Source organism: Magnolia sinica, chromosome 17, assembly GCF_029962835.1.
Source record: "Magnolia sinica isolate HGM2019 chromosome 17, MsV1, whole genome shotgun sequence".
In the NCBI taxonomy this organism is placed as follows: Eukaryota; Viridiplantae; Streptophyta; class Magnoliopsida; order Magnoliales; family Magnoliaceae; genus Magnolia; species Magnolia sinica.
This window is the reverse complement of record NC_080589.1, coordinates 25042460-25063776: the sequence shown is the minus strand read 5'-3', so window position 1 is coordinate 25063776 and position 21317 is coordinate 25042460. Positions and strand designations below refer to the sequence as shown.

General features: G+C 40.9%; 1 protein-coding gene across 4 annotated transcripts in view; it reads left to right on the top strand.

Annotated features, from left to right (window-relative positions):
• LOC131231798 (piezo-type mechanosensitive ion channel homolog) overlaps positions 1–21317 on the top strand; it is a 194863-nt gene that overhangs the window by 131223 nt on the left and 42323 nt on the right. For all 4 annotated transcript variants that reach the window (XM_058228106.1, XM_058228104.1, XM_058228105.1 and 1 more), the window contains 3 exons: positions 261–1811; positions 2401–4940; positions 5542–5937. In XM_058228106.1, coding sequence (XP_058084089.1) covers positions 261–1811; positions 2401–4940; positions 5542–5937 — 4487 coding nt within the window. The remainder of the gene's footprint in view (positions 1–260; positions 1812–2400; positions 4941–5541; positions 5938–21317) is intronic.

The following is a 21317-nucleotide window of genomic DNA, read 5'->3' as shown; positions in this document are numbered from 1 at the left end:
GTAAAAGTCGCAGATTAAATGGCTATGATCTTCCACACTGTTAGATTTTTGGTGCGTCACACATCCATCGTGGAGTCATCTGCTCAATGGTCTGGAGCACCTAACCATGTCCCACTTGTGTGAGCATGGCGAATCAGGCACTAATGCTTTTGAATATTAATGTTGATCACATGCCAAAGGCTGAATCTGATGACATCTGTGAGCACAAATGAGAATTTCATTTATCATTTGTCCAACTTCCTTTTCTTTGTTTTTTCCAGAAAAATGGATCGCAACATATCTCAGTGCAATAGGACAGAAGTTTTTATCCATGTATCGCTCATATGGGACGTGCATTGCATTTGTGACCATACTTTTTGCTGTATACCTGGTGACTCCTAATTATACATCATTCGGATACCTTTTCTTCCTCCTATTATGGATAATAGGAAGACAACTCGTGGGGAAGACAAGCAGGCGGCTTTGGTTTCCTTTAAAAGTTTATGCAATTCTTGTGTTCATCTTTATCTATAGCTTGAGCATTTTCTCCACCTTCGAGACCTGGCTGTCCAAGATGATAGATCTTTATCATGACTTGGGATACAACCCTAAATCATCGTTGTTGAATAATGTTTGGGAATCGCTAGCCGTTATGATTGTGATGCAACTTTTCAGCTATGAGAGGAGAGAGAGCAGGTACAACATGACATTTGATGATTCTGATTTGCCGGAATATGGAGTTATTGGGTTTGTCAGAAGATTCGTGATTTGGCACAGCGAGAAGATCTTGTCGTTAGCTGTATTCTATGCTTCTTTATCACCAATAAGTGCATTTGGTTTTATATATCTATTGGGCCTGGTCATTTTTTCAACTTTACCTAAAACTTCCCGTGTTCCTTCCAAAGTGTTCTTACTCTATTCTGGAATTCTTGTGTTGTCTGAATATCTTTTCCAGATGTGGAGTACACAGGCCCAGATGTCTCCTGGTCAAAAACATTCTGCTTTAGCCCTTATTCTAGGTTTTCGAATATTCAAGCCTGGTTTTTGGGGTCTTGAGGTGGGCTTGAGGGGGAAAGTTCTGGTGATAGTTGCATGTACTCTCCAGTACAATGTTTTTCATTGGCTAGATAAGATGCCGAGTTCGCTGGTGAACACAGGAAAATGGGAAGAGCCTTGCAATCTTTTTGTCTCAACTGAACACGCACCAACTGATTCTTCGATCTCTACTGAAGAAACTAAAGCATTATTGGATTCTAGCCTACTATCTGTGAGACAAAGGGGTGTGACCACCAACTCATGCCCATCTTTTGGCTCCAACATGTATGAAAGAGCGAATCCTGTGTCTAATGAAATAGGCGGCTCAGAGAGTAATGCTCGACGATATTCATTTGGGTATATATGGGGAAGTTCTAAAGAGAGTCACAAGTGGAATAAGAAGCGGATTATTGCTTTGAAAAAGGAGAGGTTTGACATGCAGAAGACTACTTTAAAAATATATATTAAGTTTTGGATAGAAAATATATTCAGGCTCCTTGGCCTCGAGATAAACATGATTGCATTGCTTCTCGCAAGCTTTACAATATTGAATGCCATCTCGATGATTTACATTGTATGCCTCGTCGCCTGCATTCTTCTGAATCGTCGGGTTATCCGCAAACTGTGGCCTGTATTTGTTTTCACATTTGCTTCTATCCTCATCGTTGAGTACTTTGCTTTTTGGAATCATCTGATGCCTTGGAATCAAAGTATCTCCAGTGAGACAACAGTGCATTGTCATGGCTGCTGGAGTTATTCAAATCTTCACTTCGATTATTGCAAAAAATGTTGGCTGGGTACTTCTCTTTCTATCAATGTTAGAGCTGTATCTTTGAGCAGTTCTACTCGCAGTTGCTCATCTGTAAATGCTTGATGCAGTCCCTCACATGCCCACTTCACGCATGTGTGGCATCCAGGGCATCTGTCAGCAAGTGGCATGGTGAATATGCGCTAGACCAAAAATCAGGCTGGCCCACTCATCAGATGGTCTGTGCGTGTATTTTGAATGTGGACAATCAGTTATCCTTTTGTATCTGTCCATTTTCTTGGATTGTTTACATGATTGAAGAGTGGACCCTCCTGATTCTTGGATTAGGATACAATCACCATGTGCCCCACATGATGAAGGCCTTGGATCTCACATACATGTGCTGCATTGGCGTGTATGTGGGTATGTGTGGTTGGTTGGTGGGGGGTGCTTGTATTTGGCATTTGCAAATGGGTTCTTGCAAGTAGCATTCCTCCCCTTCTTACTTTGCCTTTTCTTTTATTTCTTTATTTCTTTATTTTTTATTTTTTATAGTGCATACTATATTAAAACTCAGATAATATAAGCAACTAATCTTGTTTTGTTATTAACCGAAGCTTTCATTCTACTCTTTGTAGGAATTATTGTTGATGACCAGCGAATGCTTGTCAGCTATTACATGGTCTTCATTTTTGCATCTTTCAAACTCCGTTCTGACCATCTACAGAGTTTCACAGATTCGCATACATACCGTCAAATGATGTCTCAACGCAAGAATGCATCTGTCTGGAGAGATCTTTCATTTGAAACAAAGAGTCTGTGGACTGTTCTTGATTACCTGAGGCTGTATTCTTACTGTCATCTATTGGATATTGTGCTTTCTTTGATTCTCATCACTGGAACGCTAGAATATGACATTTTGCATCTTGGCTACCTCGGTTTTGCTCTGGTTTTCTTCCGAATGAGGCTTGAAATATTGAAGAAGAAGAATAAAATTTTCAAATTCTTGCGGTTGTACAATTTTGCACTCATTGTTCTTTCTCTTGCCTATCAATCTCCTTTTCTTGGGGATTTTAAATCTGGCAAATGTGAAAGGGTAGACTACATTTATGAGTTTATTGGATTTTACAAATATGATTATGGGTTTCGTATTACATCACGGTCTGCTTTGGTTGAGATAATCATTTTTGTCTTAGTGTCATTGCAATCATACATCTTTTGTTCAAGGGAATTTGACTACGTGTCGAGATACCTTGAGGCAGAGCAGATTGGTGCCATCGTGCGTGAACAAGAGAAAAAAGCTGCATGGAAAACTGCCCAATTGCAACATATCCGTAAATCTGAAGAGAAGAAACGAGAACGTAACTTGCAAGTAGAGAAAATGAAAGCTGAGATGATCAACTTGCAAATCCAGCTTCACAGAATGAATTCCGTTGAAAACTGCATTAGCACTTCTCCACGAAGTGAAGGCATCAGACGAAGAAGGAAGTCTTCTCGAAGCCCAGATAAAGATGAAGGTGATATAAGGAAACTGGACCAAAATAACAGTACAGAATCACTTTCCCTATCAGACTTTGTTATCCCAGGTTCACAAAAGAATGAGAGCATGTCTCCGGTGACATCTGAAATGTTCTATTCCCCTTCGAGTAGAAAAACTGACAGCCCGTCAGCAGTGGAGGCTCTGAGGCATTCAGTGGGCTCTCCTCTCGGTGAGATCATTGAAGTCGATGAAAAGGCTGCTTGTATGTTCAGAAATGTGAGTGAAAGAGAGAAAGCAAAAGATCGTGCCAAGGAAAACCCATTAATTTCTGCCGTACATCTGATAGGTGATGGTGTCTCTCAAGTACAATCCCTTGGAAATCAGGCGGTTACCAACATTGTTAGCTTCTTGAACATAGAACATGAAGAATCAGATTCAAATGAGCACTCAGCGGAGGATGGCATTTACGATGAAATCGAGAGCCAGAATAACACGAGGTATCAGCGTTTTGATCAAATGTCCTCCATGCATTCTTTTAATGAGAAGAATGCGGCAGAGGCAGCTAGCCTGCAACTTGGAAGGATATTCCGTTACATGTGGGCACAAATGCGGGCAAACAATGACGTTGTGTGTTACTGCTGCTTCATTTTCGTCTTCCTATGGAACTTCAGTTTGCTGTCTATGGTCTACCTTGCAGCTCTCTTCTTATACGCTCTTTGCGTAAATTCTGGACCTAGTTTCATGTTTTGGCTAATCATGCTAATCTATACCGAAGTGAACATCTTGCTCCAGTATTTGTATCAAATAATCATCCATCACTGTGGGTTGAATTTTCATTCGAAATTGTTTATAAAGTTGGGCTTCCCTGCACATAAAATCACATCATCATTTGTCATCAGCACCCTTCCTCTCTTTTTGGTGTATATATCGACCCTTCTACAAAGTTCCATAACAGCAAAAGACGGCGAGTGGGAGTCAATTGCTGAATTTAAAATTTTGAAAAGGAGGAATCTTTATCAGGAAGATGTTATTGATAGCTCTAGTTGGAGGGAGAGGATAAGACGGTTGATCTTGCCAGTGACAGATGCCATCAAGGTAATAGGATGGACTTTCTTGAGGTATTGGAAATCATTGACATGGGGGGCGGAAGCTCCTCCCTACTTTGTGCAGCTTTCGATGAAAGTTAATGAGTGGCCTGAGGATGGGATTCAACCAGAGAGGATAGAATCAGGAATAAACAAGTTGCTTATTGCTGCTCATGAAGAAAGATGCAGAGAAAATATCCCAAGTTCAGCTCACACTCCAAGCCGCGTTCGGGTACAAAGCATCGAAAGAAGTCAAGAGAACTCGAATATAGCCCTAGCAGTTTTTGAAGTTGTTTATGCTTGTCCTTTAGCTGGATGCTTGACAACCGAATGGTATAAATCGCTGACTCCGGCAGCAGATGTAGCAACAGAGATTATTAAAGCACAAAATGCAGGGCTTTTCGAAGAGATTGGATTCCCATATCCAGTAATATCTGTGATTGGTGGAGGTAGAAGAGAAGTTGATCTCTATGCTTACATATTCGGTGCAGATTTAGCTGTTTTCTTTTTGGTTGCTATTTTCTACCAATCTGTTATAAAAAATAAAAGCAAGTTTCTTGAGGTGTATCAGCTTGAAGATCAGTTCCCAAAGGAGTTCGTTTTTATCTTGATGGTAAGCGTACCTTTTCCTGCTTCGAAATATACTTATTATTAAAATACAATAGATTAAAAATGAAGTATGGATCCTGATGCATCAGTACCCTGATGGTGACATGATTTGCCCTATCTGTTCAGGCAGTTCACGTGGTCTGGTGATCCAGATCACTGATCCTATGGGCCCCATCTTAGATGGGGAATTTACCAAAGATTCCCCAGATTGAGAGATCTTGACCCTTCAATCAGTGGCCTACAAAGAGACTGTTAAGGAAAATACAGTGGTCCAGAAAAGAAACCCAAGGATTGGATGCATGAGATCTTCTATTCTGAAGGGTTGTTGTGACAGCCCCACCGTGGGGCCAATCAGTCAGTGTTCTGGATCACTGAACCATGTGCCCCACTGTACCGAATGGGCACATTGGGACACTTTTCATGTAATGACTCATGAGGACTCAATAATTCATCTTAGAAAGTTAATGGGACATCTATAATGCAAATGTGATTGACATAAATTCTTTAGTGTGATATGGCCTCCAATTTGTGATCCAAATAGTAAAGCACGATATCTTGAACAAGGTTCAGAAATTGTACAGACTTCTCTTTTTTTTCTTTTGCAGGTTATCTTTTTCCTAATTGTGCTTGATCGCATTATTTATCTCTGTTCGTTTGCCACGGGAAAAGTTATATTCTATATTTTTAATCTCATCTTGTTCACATACTCAGTCACGGAGTATTCTTGGAACATGGAACCTTCACACCTAAGTGCAGGAGGATTTGCACTCCGTGCTATCTATCTCACGAAAGCAATTTCTCTAGCACTGCAGGCCTTGCAAATTCGATATGGAATTCCTCATAAAAGTACCTTGTACCGACAGTTTTTGACCAGCCAAGTGGCACAGATTAACTATTTGGGCTTCCGGCTTTATCGTACTCTACCATTTCTTTATGAATTAAGATGTGTACTCGATTGGTCATGCACTTCCACATCACTGACAATGTATGACTGGCTTAAGGTAAGATCTTTACAGTCTTTATTCTCAATTTCTTTCTGGAGAGTTTTTTCCTGTTTCATTGATTTGAGGGGAGCCAGAAAGAAATATTGAGTTTAGTAAGTGAATTTGTAATTTGAATGGATACATTGATGTCTTTTTCCTTGGTATTAGGCAAATTTGTAGGGTAATGAGCTTTAACATTCTGTATATCCAGGTTATGTTGTTCAGAGTGTTTTGGGCCGCATTGTGGATGGTGGAAAGTTATTTGTACATTTTGTTAAACATATTTGTGTATTGCCAGATCATGGGTCCCACATGTAAGGGATCCTTATACTAAAAAAGCTAAGCTATTGCTGAGCTAGGTACCCTGTAACTTAGCATTCTATAACTACTAAACATCTAATTCGTATTCACGAGAATAATTTATGTGAGTTCGAATTTTCTTGTGGTCTTCTTTCTAGTTTTGTAGGCAATTCTGTTTCTTGGGAAAAGTTCGATAATAATTTCCACTGGTGTTGGACATTGAATGGCTATTGGTTAATGTTGGATGTGGTGGTAACCACAAAACAACTAGGAGATGGTATTAAATTAGTGGTTATGATTGCATAGTGATCTATATGTTTTGCTGAAACCATACATCACATGCCTACGCACCAGGCTTATCAGTGTTACTTTGACATGTGGCATGGGTGCCAAGTGTCAGTGTCCTGAAGTGTTCGACACGGCAAACTTCAAAATCTTGGTGTGGAGACACTTCTGTACACAAATAAATAATATTTTATTTAAATAAATAGAAAAATAGAACAAAATTATTTTTTTTTTTAAAAAAAAAAAATGGAAACATTAAAAGCAATGGCAATTTGGAAACAATATTCATGCAGTTCCAATAAAATTTTAATTAATTGTAATATAAACTAATAAGTAATTGACTGAAAAAACATTGAAATGATGCTTAATCATCTCAAGAAATAGTTTCTTTTGTGCCTTTAAGAAAGAATTATTTTATTTTTTCCTGTAAGCATCACTCGCTCTCTTAAAAATCTCAAAAATCCCAGCAAAAGAAAAAAAAAAAAATCAAATCTTGTGGTTTTTTGTTATACATGTCCTGACACCTGTGAAAATGAACTAAAATCTAAAGAGTGAGAGAAGTCATTTGAGTAGTTTATTCAACAATTATGTTTGGACGCTTCACTTGAAGTTTCCAACAGACACCATTTTGGGATGACATTACTATGGCACTTTGTCCTGGATTTTGAAGTGTTTCATGTCAAGGAGTGTCCATACATCCCCATGTGTCACAATGGCAAAATCCCAGAAAGTAGAAGTGTCCAGGGAACACTGCAGGCTATGCTTGAGATATAGATATTCTCACAGTTGATTGCTTTAATGAAGTTTTCTTTCTTCAGATAAATAGGTGTATTTTTTCTTCCAGTGGTGGAATCTATCGAAATAAAAATAAAGATTCATGAGATTACTCATGCATAAAGAGTTTCTACAAGCCCCTTCTCTCTCTTGTCTGTCTGCTGACATTTTAGCCTCACAAAGATCTAAACTCTTGCATTGCTGGAGAACATGGACATTATTGAACTTTCTGTGAGCAAGAGGAACAGAGATTGGTTATCTATGGATGATGCAGCTGGTATTGTGACCATTTGTTTACAAGCTGTGCTGCAAGAACTGGTAGGCAAACTCCCTTTCAGTTTCAATTCCTTGCAAGAGTGTCTTTAAATGGATTCAGACTATTATTATTATTATTATCATGCAGTTTGTGGTCCAAATGATCCAGGCTAGTGTGATGCCTTCTGGGTGGAACTGGATACTATGAGAAGCAGGTGGAGACCTGGAGGGTGTATTGGTGTCTGGGAGGGGATTTCAATGTCATCAAATTTTCTTTTGAAAATTTAAATCGGTGTCGTATTAATAGAAGTATGCCCAACTTCTCAGATTGTATTGACAAGAACGAGCATATTGATCAATGAAGTGTGGAGTTCGCTTGGTCGAATAGTCAACAGTTCTGGCTATGTCAAAGCTGGATAGATCTTCAGATTTGGCTGATTGGTAGTAGAGATTCTTGCTCGTTGAGCAGCAGGATCTTCCGATGCTGCCACCTGATCATTGTCCTACTATGTTGGAGTCTAAAGAGGAAATTTGAGGGCCCATCCCTTTTAGATTCAAGCTCATGTTTCTTGAGGAAGAAGGTTGCACTTAAAAAGTTGAGGATTGGTAGAGGTCCTTTCTGATTGAAGGTCTGGTGAGGCACATGCTCTTAATAAAACATTAACTACTTAAGGGCAAGATAAAATATTAGAGGAAAGGCCACGTCAGGGAGATTGAGGAGGAAAAATGAGGATCTTTGATGACATTTAATGACTGGATATTAAAAAGATTTTGGGACTTTCTCAGAGGATGACAAGATCTGTGATCTGATCTGAGTTGGAATGTTTGAAGAAGTCAAAAGAAAAGTAAATCAACTGGTGACAACATTACAAGGCAGTTTTTCTTAAATCAGAGGATATGAACATGAAGTTCTTTCATGGGATCACGTATGTTGGGCCAAAACCTGGCCAAGATGGCCAACTCCACCTTCACCTTACTTCCCATGGCCTCCACATGATCATTGTCCTCTATGTTACCCAACACCACCCAAACAACCTTGAAGAAGCCGAAGTATCTTTCCCAAATGATTTTGGCATAGGGAAAATAGATGAATGGATGGTTGACCGATTCCGCGTCTTGAAGGCACGGGCTACAGATATTGATAACGGTCATTTACCATTTCCAAAGATTATCAACAGTAAGAACCCTATTCCTTTCAACCAACCAAATTAAGGTTGCCACTTTGGGAGGAGACTCATACTGCCACACAAAGGCAGTGTGGCACCATATCATACCGACCGAGCTTGGAAATTAACCCATAGAAGGAATGAACCGAAAACTTTCTGGTTTTATCCTACGCGACTTCATCGCATCCTTTTCGTTTGTAGAGGGTTTGATGTTGTGAAGCCTGGCCAAAAGCTGAGAAAGATCATCCACTTTTATGTCTAACAAGTTCCTTCTTCAAGGAGGGGACTACATGATTTTTGTCTCGAAAATGGAGAAGCATTGGGCTATAGGGATATCTAGAGTTGGTAAAAGTCTTGCTTGTCTCGGGTACTTGACGCGAAGCAGAACATTACCAAACCACACATCATCCTGAAATTGCACCGTTTCCCCATTCCTGATGGAGAGATCTACCCCCTCAAATTTTCTTGCGAAACTTGCTACCATCTTCTAAAGATTAAACACCCTATATAGAGTTGATTCTCTAATCCATCATCCCCTATGTCCGGTTATATGCTTGTGAGTTGTGATGATCTCCCTCCATAAGTTCCCTTCTTCTGTTCTGAATCTCCATAGCCATTTGCCAAGTAAGGCAAGATTCACATTCTCTAGCCTCCTAATACCTACACCACCATCTTCATCACTTAGTCTAACAAATGGAAACTTCGACCTTCTGCAACCCCTTGCTGGAGGACGTCCCTCAACTTTTCCAACTTTTCTAAAACTGACTTCGAACACCTAAATATGGACATGAAGTAGATAGGCAGATTATAAAGTGCAGCTTTAATGAGTATGATTCTACCTATGAAAGGTGTCTACCCTTCCATCTTGACAGCTTTCTCTCCACTCTCTCAATGATCCCGTCCCATAGATGTTTTGTTGTTTTTCCCACACAAAGAGGAAGACAAAAATATGAAGATAAGAAAGGATCCATCCCGGTAACCAAAACTTGTAGCCATTGTCCGAAATATCGGTATCGCATTACATATCACACCCTTGGGATACGGATATGTATTGGTTATCGCATGGGATATGTCGGTTGTATCGCGTAATGTATCGTTGTTTGAAACATGGGGAAACATTGGAAATTGGTCGATTTTTTCAATGAAATTTCAGTGATTGTTAAAAATGACATCAATACACACTTACAAATCAAAACATTACAAAAAACAAGTGCACATAATAGGTTTTTATTTTTTATTTTTTTATATGGGGTCCTAATTTATGCGTTGTCTAACTGAATTGATGCAAGTATATTCAAAGTTTATTCATATAATTTATAAATGTAAGAAGACATGTGGAAACACAAGCGATACATTCAAAAGCAAAAGAAGAATCCCTAAATCATGTTACATACATGTTTGATTTTATGTTTGGACACAGATTGCAACCGATTTGCGAGAAGTTTGGAAATTTTTAATTTTTTTTTCAAATTTTCACAACTTGGTCATCTCTTCCAAATCTCAAAAGCAAACCTCACAATCCATGATTTTTCATGCAAAACATGACAAAACATGGATTTGTAACAATTTGACACTAATTTAATAAGATTTACAGAAAAAAATGAATCGAAAATAAAAAAATGCTCATCGGATCAAACATGTGGGATATATCCCACTATTTGTGTATTTCGTATCACCTAGGTGGGATACAAGAAATATCGTGGAATATATCGGTCGATATCGTCGATATTTTAAACACCACTTGTAGCAAGCCTTTTGACCAAGGTGCAAGGTATCCCGTATCGGTATCGGTTGGCGTAACGGTGTCCTCCAAAACCGATACGGATACGGGGGCGTAACGGCCCGTAACGGCGCAAAATTTTTTTTTTGCCAAAAAAATATGAAAAAATATGGATTAAATCCAGAATATTCTAAGCATTCCAAATATGCATTCATTTATAATTTGGAACATGTTTATGGTGGTGTAACGGTCCACTCTTTGGTGAGAAGTTGTATCGGACTGTCTGATGAATTTATGAACCAGATAACCTGAATTTGATCATATATTTAATTTTCTAACTATCTACTATCAATGATAGATATATTAGAATGAATGTAAAATGAAAATATCTTACATCAGGTGTTTGCAATTATTTTTGAGGAATTTCTCGAACATACCTGTGGTCCTGTGCAGTGTGGTGCACGTGATTGTGATAGTGTGATTCCTATCTATGACCTGTCATCCTCAAGTCAAGAATATTAAAAAAAAATAATTAGTAGTGTCAGATATACTCCCCTGCAACTTGATTAAGGATTACTTGATTGGTTGTCAAGGGAGTTATTTTAAATACAAGTTCGGCAGTGTCAAGTGTGTGCATGGCTTATTGCAATAATACTGTTATGAGCTATCTGTTGCAAATACTTACCTTAACACAAATATATACTCACAATCACAAGTCACCACCAAAATGAAAATCTGCTTTTTTGTGGTTGCTCGACCTCTACATCATCGTCATCGTCACCATTAGGCTGAGGCTGTGCAATAGGTGTTGGTGCTGCATATCCATAATATCCAGTGCCAGAAGGAAATACTAGATCAATGAAATTAGAGGATGACTGATCCTGACTAGGCAACGACTCTGACCCGGAGTAAGGATATCCACCAGTGCCCATTGAATAGCCATACTGATGCCCATACTCAGGCTGTTGAGAATCTTGAGATTGAGAGTGCGTCTGTTGTGATGAGTAACTTGGATTTGGATCTGGATATTTATAATCATATGGATATTGATCGGGAGGGCTACTCCAACATGAATGTGATGGAACAGGCTTAGTATAACCATCACAATTCAATTCACCATAAGAATATCCATCATAATAACCAAGACCATGAGCCTGCTGATGTTCCGAACCTTCCGGACCCGGTGCACCACTAGATGTACCCACCTCCTGATGGCTGTATCGTGACTCGGTACACTCATAAGTTCGACCTCGTGTACCACCTCGTCGATGTTCATCGACATCGTGATCTGTAGACAGCTGTATAGGGCGCTGAGCACACCAGGGGCAGGGGGGTCATCGTCTTCATCCGACACGGGTCACGCTACCACCGCTCGTACTCTTTTGTTGATCTTGAGCCGTATCCGTACGTGGCATAAACGCCGCCTCTTACTGGGTCCAACACATCCGCACGACTCTCTTGTTGCGCTCTGCGTATTTCGGGTCATCAATTTCCAATTCTTCACTATCCTCTTCAATTTGTTTTTCCTTGTTTCCAACCAAGGTAGAAGTGGGTCATCCTCATCATAAATATTATCCAAGTTTATTGGACAGTCTCATCAGCAGATGTAATGCTCCTATGATATCGTCGCATTCTTAGTTTTATATTGTAGTGCATGAAGACAAGTCTATCTAATGTTCTAGTCTGCAATCTATTCCTATTTTTTGAATGAATGAGCGCAAAACAACTCCAATTCCTTTCGCAGCTAGAGGAAGATGTTGTCTAGCTCAAAACTTTTACCGCAATTTTTTGGAGAGCCTTCGTACTCTCTCCGAAATTAATCCACCATTCGGCCGGTTGCAATCTAGATACTGCATGCTGTGCAAGAGCATCTCCAAAGCTACCAAGGCGATTTCCAAATGTATCTAATTCATTTAATGCCTTTATTTGCAGATCTAAGTCGCTCTAATCTCTTTATCACATTTTTAGCCCGACACGAACTTCATCATCCGCAACAAATGATTGGGCATATCTATACCTAGGATTTAGGTAGTAACTTCTGCATGAAGATCGTGATGGAGTTGGTTTGTCCATCTCTTGTCGATCATCTTCCAATAAGTCTGCCAACTTCTACAATCACGTTGAATTGCAAGCTTTACCTTATCCATGGCATCATATATGAAGCCCATGGTAGGTGCTTCATCGGATTCAACAAGACGGAGTACCCTCATTAGTGGCTCCATCACCTTTAGGATCGCCTTGACCTTCTTCCAATATTTGTTGTCCCGTATGGTGTTCACAACTTCGACCGGTATTCCTGATGTCTTCTTCCCATGTTTTGTGTTGAGCCATTCTCGGGAAGCGAACATCTCACTCAACTCTTCTCTATGCTGGAATAAACTCTCTAATGCTATAAAGTTTGTTGCGAATCTAGTCGCCGCAGGCCTCAACAACTCTTGTCCTTTCGTAAACTTTCTCATTATTGCAACTACTTGATTATGGTTGTAAATAAACGTCGTCACTTCCCTTGCCCTTTCAACCATTTCCTTAACATTCTTCTTCTTCCCAATATCTTCCAATATAAGATCAATACAATGGGCAGCACATGGTGACCAAAAAAGATGTTTTCTCTTATCCATCAACATATGTCCTGCAAGCTTATATGTTGCTTCATTATCTGTCACAATCTGCACTATATTCTCCTCTCCTATCTCGTCCACAACTTTATCCATTAGTCCATTAATATAAGTAGAATTTTTTGTTGCCTCCGAGGCATCAATTGACTTATGGTATATAGTTCCTAAGTGGCAGTAAACCATGAAGTTGATCATGCTGCGTCTGGTTGGGCCAGTCCAACCATCACATATGATCGTGCATCCTCTGGCTTGCTATACAGGTTTAAAGGTAGCTATGTATGCTTTCACATCCGCATACTCTGCATCTGTCAATTTCCCTATAATATCCTTAGCTGTGGGAGCTTTAATTCCTTCACTTGCTTCTGCTGCTGCATCAATTATCACTTGCCAATATGGAGAATTGGCCGCATTAGGAGGTATGTTGGCATGTATAAATAACTTTCTGCTGCCCTACCTAGCTTCTCAATGGAAGTTTTACTCTACATTTGTTTTATCTTCTTCTGTTTAATTGATTGTTTCCTAAACAGGATTGGATCAATGGAGGGTCTCTTAGGTTCATTTACTTCTTCATCCAAACGTATATGGGCATCAAGTGAAGATGTCTGTCGTCGACTCCCAAACATACGTCGTAACCCACCAAACCTACCCCCCACTCCCACCCCCACCCCCACTTGCAGATGCATGGGCTCGTGCTTGCACTCCCACTCCCACTCCCACTCCCCCTCTATCACGCACCGACCCATGCGTGCCAAACATGCGGCGACGTTCTTCCTCTTCACGAGCCGACGCAAGCTCTCTCTCCTAGCTATAGTAAGTTCTCGATCCGAATCTTCGTCGAATCAATAATATCTTCATCACGAATGCCCATATATTCAGAACCAAATACTTCCCGTCGAGCCGCATCCAAAATATCATCTTTCTTCTTTTGTACAACAAGCACGTTTACCCTTCGACTCATCCGGACTAGCTTGCATTAAAAGCATTATCTCTTTCGGTACTCTACTACATGGCGCAACTTGACCCTTTCGATGTGCCAAATGTTGTTTGAGACGGGTAATTCCACCACACTAGTCTATCACAATACTTGCACTTCATTTGGTGCCTAGTACCACCAACCCTCTCACAATGTTGCCATCCAATATCATCACTTACTTGTTGTTGGCCAGATCCAGACATTTCTTTAGGCTTAGGTAGACACTAGATAATTAGATTTGAGTATGAGTGTATCGTGTATGACCTATGTTAATAAAGATGATTTTATATTCTAACTAAACCCTAAGAAGCTCCAAGGCAAAACCTGTCCAATATAAGCAAATAAAAACATAAAGTCACTAATTCGAAAATAGAAAAAAATTATAAAATGACACCCCAAATCTGTAAAATGCACATTAACATATTCTACAATGATTAACACATCATATGGCATGATTAAAACAGAAAAACAAACATTAAAAATTTATTTTTAGAATTTAAAAAAAAAGTGGCAAAGTTCATGCGTAAATAGAAAAAAATATTTAAAAATATAAAATGACACCCCAAATCTGTATAATGCACATTAACATGTTCTACTTTGATTATCACATCATATGGATTGATTAAAACAGCAAAACAATCATTAAAAATTGATTTTTCGAATTTTAAAAAAAAGGGGCAAAATTCATGCGTAAATAGAAAAAAATATTTAAAAAATATAAAATGGGACCCCAAATCTGTAAAATGCACATTAACATGTTCTACTATGATTAACACATCATATGGAGTGATTAAAACAGCAAAACAATAATTAAAAATTGATTTTTTGAATTTTAAAAAAAAGGGGCAAAATTCATGCGTAAATAGAAAAAAATATTAAAAAAATATTAAATGGCACCCCAAATCTGTAAAATGGATATTAACATGTTCTACTATGATTAACACATCATATGAGATAATTAAAACAGCAAAACATATTAAAAAAGTATAAATACCCATTTTTGATAAATTTATGAAAAATGGCCCACCAAGCTTTGATTCAACAAAATCCGCCAATATAATGTGTTTTTTACTCAAATATCCAGCCAAGGTTGGTCGAAATTAGCAGTAGAAGGAGTGAGAAGGAGTTTGGAAGCAAGAAGTTTCGAAAAAACATCAAAAACGGACCTTAAAATGCAAAAAAAAATGGCCGTTTTTCGACCGTTACGGGGCTGACCGTTACGGGTGACCGTTACGGGTGACCGTTACGCCCGTATCGGGCCCGTATCGGCCGATACGGGTACAAAAATTGGTATCGGCCGATACGGCCCCGAATCGGGTAACGGTGCGTACCGTTACCGTTACGTATCGGCCGTATCGGCCGATACGTAACCGATTTGGCATTCCTTGCCAAGGTGTTTCAAAATTGTAATGGTGACCATAACGGCCACCACCGTTACCATTATGATACAGGCCGTAATGGCCACTACGGTCTTTTTTATTTTTTGAAAAAACTGTTACAAGACCATTACAGGGCCATTACGGCTTGTTTTTCTGTAACAGCCATTATGGCCGTTTCGACTCGATAATGTGTAATGGTTATAACCTGTAACACCCCGACCCCTCTGGTAAGATATTGTCCGCTTTCGCTGGCACAATGTCCACCTTCATGGCTTTGTTCTCGTAGGTGGAAGCGGTTAGCGAACCACCCGCAAAACGCGTCTTACCCTTAAGGTCGAAGCCCCACATATAGACCAAGATCTTAGGCTCTCCCTTTCCGATGTGGGACTGGACACCCACCTCCTTGACAGCTGGCTCGTCACCAACCCGGCTGGGCAGGGACTCACCCCACCTTGGGAGACAGAGCGCCCTCGCTTTGATACCATTTGTAACACTCGGCCCCTCCGATAAGATATTGTCCGCTTTGGCTGGCACAATGTCCACCTTCACGGCTTTGTTCTCGTAGGTGGAAGTGGTTAGCGAACCACCCGCAAAACGCATCTTACTCTTAAGGTCGAAGCCCCACATATAGACCAAGATCTTAGGCTCTCCCTTTCTGATGTGGGACTGGACACCCACCTCCTTTACAGCTAGCTCGCCACGCGTCTTACTCTTAAGGTCGAAGCCCCACATATAGACCAAGATCTTAGGCTCTCCCTTTCCGATGTGGGACTGGACAAGATCTTATCCTCTCCCTTTCCGATGTGGGACTGGACACCCACCTCCTTGACAGCTGGCTCGTCACCAACCCGGCTGGGCAGGGACTCACCAATATCTTACCGGAGGGGTCGGGGTGTTACAAATGGTATTAGAGCGAGGGCGCTCTGTCTGCCGAGGTAGGGTGAGTCCTTGCTTAGCCGGGTTGGTGACGAGCCAGCTGTCAAGGAGGTGGGTGTCCAGTCCCACATCGGAAAGGAAGAGCCTAAGATCTTGGTCTATATGTGGGGGCTTCGACCTTAAGGGTAAGACGCGTTTTGCGGGTGGTTCGCTAACCGCTTCCATTTGCGAGAACAAAGCCGTGAAGGTGGACATCGTGTTAGCCAAAGCGGACAATATCTTACCGGAGGGGTCGAGGTGTTACAAGTAGTCCCTGCCCAGTTGGGTTGGTGACGAGCCAGCTGTCAAGGAGGTGGGTGTCCAGTCCCACATCGGAAAGGGAGAGACTAAGATCTTGGTCTATATGTGGGGCTTCGACCTTAAGGGTAAGATGCGTTTTGCGGGTGGTTCGCTAACCGCTTCCACCAATGAGAACAAAGCCGTGAAGGTGGACATTGTGCCAGCCAAAGCGGACAATATCTTACCGGAGGGGTCGGGGTGTTACAAATGGTATGAGAGCGAGGGCGCTCTCTCTCCCGAGGTGGGGTGAGTATAGATAATGCTAGTGTATTGTATTGTGTATTGTGTGTGGTTAGTGGGCTCTTTTAGTGTAAGTGAATGTGCACACTTTCCTATTCTCCTGCAGTGTACTTTATGCTTTATCATAATGAAATATTATGTGTTAGGGCAAGCAAGCCAAACACATCATCTCTCCTAAACTCTCCTCCTTCTCTCTCAATATTCTCATCTCTTCTTCACTTTATCCTCATCAAATCATTCTCCACTTGGTATCAGAGAAAGGATCCAGACATTCCGCATCCAACAGGTTGAGAGGCAACACGTCACCTTGCTGACATCAACAGCCGTACGGCTGACGTCAGCGTTGTACGGACGTATGGACTCCGTTTGAGTTAAAAGTTTAGGGGTTTGATAGATCTTGATTTCAGAAGATTTGTCATGATTTTTTCAGAATTTATTGGGCCCCATTTCATGGTATTTTGGGCGAAATAGAGAAATTCGAAAATCGGTCCCAGATTTTGTTTTTCTTCGATCTACCTTAAATCGGTAAGCTTTTCTTTGGTTTCTTTGCTCAAGATGGACCGAAATCTTCCTCCCAAGCTATCCATGGTGGAGTTTTTACTTAAGATCAATGTTTGAGAGGTTTTTAACCTCAAACGGGTGTGCGACTAGGCCGTTTTTCACTCGGTCAGGCCCTTTTTGACTGCGTTTCATGGTTTTTTAGATGATTGATATTTTTTTGAGGTTTATATCTTGTTATCTTGAAGTATTGAGTTAGATAGAGTTGTTTGAATCAGTCTTTCTTGGCATAGGGGGTCTCTTGGCATAGGTTTATTTCTCTTGGACTTTACTATGGCTTACAAAGGGCCCTCATCTCTTGGCATAGGGTCTCTTGAATCCAACCCCTTGCGGGTTACCTCCATTAGGTTGAATGGTGACAACTATCTTCAATGGGCACAATTTGTAAAAGTATTTTTAGGAGCCCGTGACAAGTTGTTGTATATTTTGGATGATCCCCCAAGCTCTACAGATGTTACCTACAAGTCTTGGACAAAGGAGAATTATCAAGTTATTGCATGGTTGTTGAATAGCATGGATTCCTCGATTAGCCACTCAGTGATGTTTTTATCCTCGGCTAAAGGCATTTGGGATACGCTTCATGATATGTTCTTGGAATCTCAGAATTTTTCACGGGTATTCTAGCTTATTCAAGAAATTGGTCGGTTTCAACAAAACTCCAGATCCTTAAAAGACTACTATTCGACGCTTCGGGGTATGTGGGATGAGTTGGATATGTATCAGCCTCTTCCTTCCAAATGTAAAGAGGATCATGAATATGCTCATAAGCAACGGGATGATACTCGTATCATGCAGTTCCTCGCTGGGTTGAGTTCTGATTATCTTCATGTTCGCGATTAGGTTGTTATGCAGGATCCTCTTCCCCCATTGACGACAGTCTATGCCATGTGTTAGCGTGCTATGGTCTCTACTCTTCCTTCTCATTCATTTGTGCCACCCGAGCGTTCGGCACATCTTGTTGGCAATCAGTCCTCCCTTGGTCTTCGGGTTCCATCCTTGAGCTCAGGGCGCATTTCTGGTTTTGCTGGTCGTGGTAAAGGCCGCGGGGGAGATCGCAGTCGTGGCAGCCGTAGTCTTCGTGGTCGTGGTGGACGTGGACGAGGACGTGATGGTTCCCGCATTTGTTCACATTGCGGTGGAACTAATCACACAGTTAATTATTGCTGGCAGCTACATGGTCGTCTTATGTATGCCGCTACTTCTGTTACTTCAATCGTTGCTTCCAGGACACAGTCTTCTACCCCGACAGCTGAGCAGACTACTTCAGGCTGAGCAGACTACTTCAGGGGAGTCTCTTATCATTTCTCGGGTGGCATATGATGCCCTTATGCGGCTTCACACTCGGGATATTCCTAAGCCTTCTCACGCAGCTTCAGTCAGGTACTGCCCTTCTTGCGTCATCCTCTCTTACCTCCTGGGTCATCGACTCTAGAGCTTCCTCCCATATGACTGGTAAGTTGCAATTCTTTTCTTCTTATTCTCCTTCTTCTCCCACTCAGTGTGTCACAGTCGCAGATGGAACCCAATCTCCCATCTCTGGGATTGGTTCCATCACTCTCTCTTCTTCCTTGTCTTTGTCCTTCGTATTGCATGTGCCTCGTTTTCCATTAAACTTATTGTCTGTTAGCTCTCTTACTAAATCACTCAATTGTTCCATCACCTTCTTTTCTTCTTATTGTTTGTTTCAAGACCTATAGACGAAGAGAGTGATTGGTGGGGGGCATGAGCGAGGAGGCGTTTATCTTCCCGATGATACACCTGTTGTCGCTTCTAGTACCCTTTCTCTAGATCGAGAGTCCGTGACTCGGTGGCATTGCCGCTTAGGCCACCCATCCATTGTTAGATTGAGACTTTTGTTTCCCTCCTTATCTGTCACCAAACCATTATGCTGTGATATTTGTGAATTGTCTAAACATCATCGTGCTACGTTTCCTCCTAGGTCTTCTGGGAGGAAATCTCAACCTTTTCATCTGGTTCACTCGGATGTCTAGGGACCAGCTCCGGTTACCTTGACTTTTGGATTTAGATATTTTGTTACCTTTATTGATGATTATTCCCACATGACTTGGATTTATTTTTTGAAATCTAAAAGTGAAGTGTTTGATGCGTTTAAAGTGTTTTATCATGAAGTGTGCACTCAATTTCATTGTTCCATCAAATCCCTCCATTCTGATAATGGGGGAGAATACATATCTACTATCTTTCTGTCCTTCTTGCAGGAACGTGGTATTTTATCTAGGACGTCATGTGCTCGCACTCCTCAACAAAATAGTATTGCAGAATGAAAGAATCGTCATCTTCTTGATGTTGCTCGCACCCTTTTGCTTGGTATGCATCTACCCAAACATTTTTGGGGTGATGCTCTTTTAACTGATAATTTTCTTATTAATCATATACCCTCAAGTATTCTGTCTTACAAATCTTCATTTACTATATTGTATCCTCATGATAATCCATTTCCTCTACCACCTAAAGTTTTTGGTTGTACATGCTTTGTTCAAATTTTGGATGAGAGTAATGATAAACTTAGCCCCAGGGCAATTAAATGTGTCTTTATCGGGTATACTCCGAGTCAGAAGGGTATAAATGCTTTAACTCATTGATTTGCAAGAAATATGTCTCTACCGATGTCACATTCTTTGAGGATCTTTCTTTTTTCTCCTCTTCGGGCCGTTCCCTTTGTGATACTCTTGCGAGTCAGGGAGAGTATGACTCTTATCCTCTTTTCACTAGTGATCATGGGAAAACTCCTCTCCCCTCTATTCAGCATCCTGTTGGTGATATGGGTGAGCCTAAGCCTCTACGGGTGTATCATCGTCGAGATAAATCTTCACAAGGTCAGCCATCCACCCTTCCGCTCACTTTGGATGTTGGTTCAGGTGACTCTCCTAACTCGAGTTTAGATCTTCCCATTGCCTTGCGCAAAGGGTCACGATCTTGTACTCAACACCCCATTAGTAATTTCGTTTCATATGATCATCTTTCACCGTCTTTTCAGTCGTTTGCAGCTTCCCTTTCATCATAGACTATTCCTAGATCTCTCTCACATGCTCTTCAGAGTCCTGCTTGGATAAAGGCGATGATGGAAGAAATGTCTGCTCTTGAGAAGAATCATACTTGGGATCTTGTGCCACTTCTTGTAGGCCATAAACCTGTTGGCTGTCGATGGGTTTATACAATCAAGTTTCTTCCAGATGGCTCAATTGATCGCTATAAAGCCCGTCTTGTTGCTAAAGGTTACACACAGACTCATGGTGTGGATTACTTCGAGACATTCTCTCCAGTGGCTAAGCTTAATTCCATTCGCGTTGTGCTCTCCTTGGCCGTTAATTTATCATGGCCCTTGTTTCAGCTTGATGTTAAGAATACATTTCTCCACGGGGATCTTGCAGAGGAAGTTTACATGCATCAACCTCCTGGCTTTGTTGTTTCTCACAACCTTACACTTGTATGTCGGTTGAAGAAGGCTCTTTATGGACTCAAACAATCTCCACATGCATGGTTCGAAAAATTTAGTCAGGCTCTTTTGGAGTTTGGCTTTTTTCGTAGTCATGCCGATCATTCTCTCTTTATATGTCGTCGATCGACGGGCATCATGGTTCTCATTGTCTATGTGGATGATATTGTTTTGTCTAGTAGTGACTCTGCTGGAATGAGGGAGGTCAGAGATTTTTTTGAAGACCAAGTTTGAGACTAAGGATCTTGGTCCTCTTCGCTACTTCGTCGGAATTGAAGTTGCTTGCTCATCATCCCAATTGGTTTTGTCACAGCGAAAATATGCGCTTGATCTTCTCATGGAGACCGGCATGTTAGGGTGCAAGTCTGCTACCACTCTCATGGATACTTCATAGAAGCTATGACTAGATGATGGTGCTCTCCTTACTGATCCCGAGATGTATCGACAACTTGTAGGCCGGC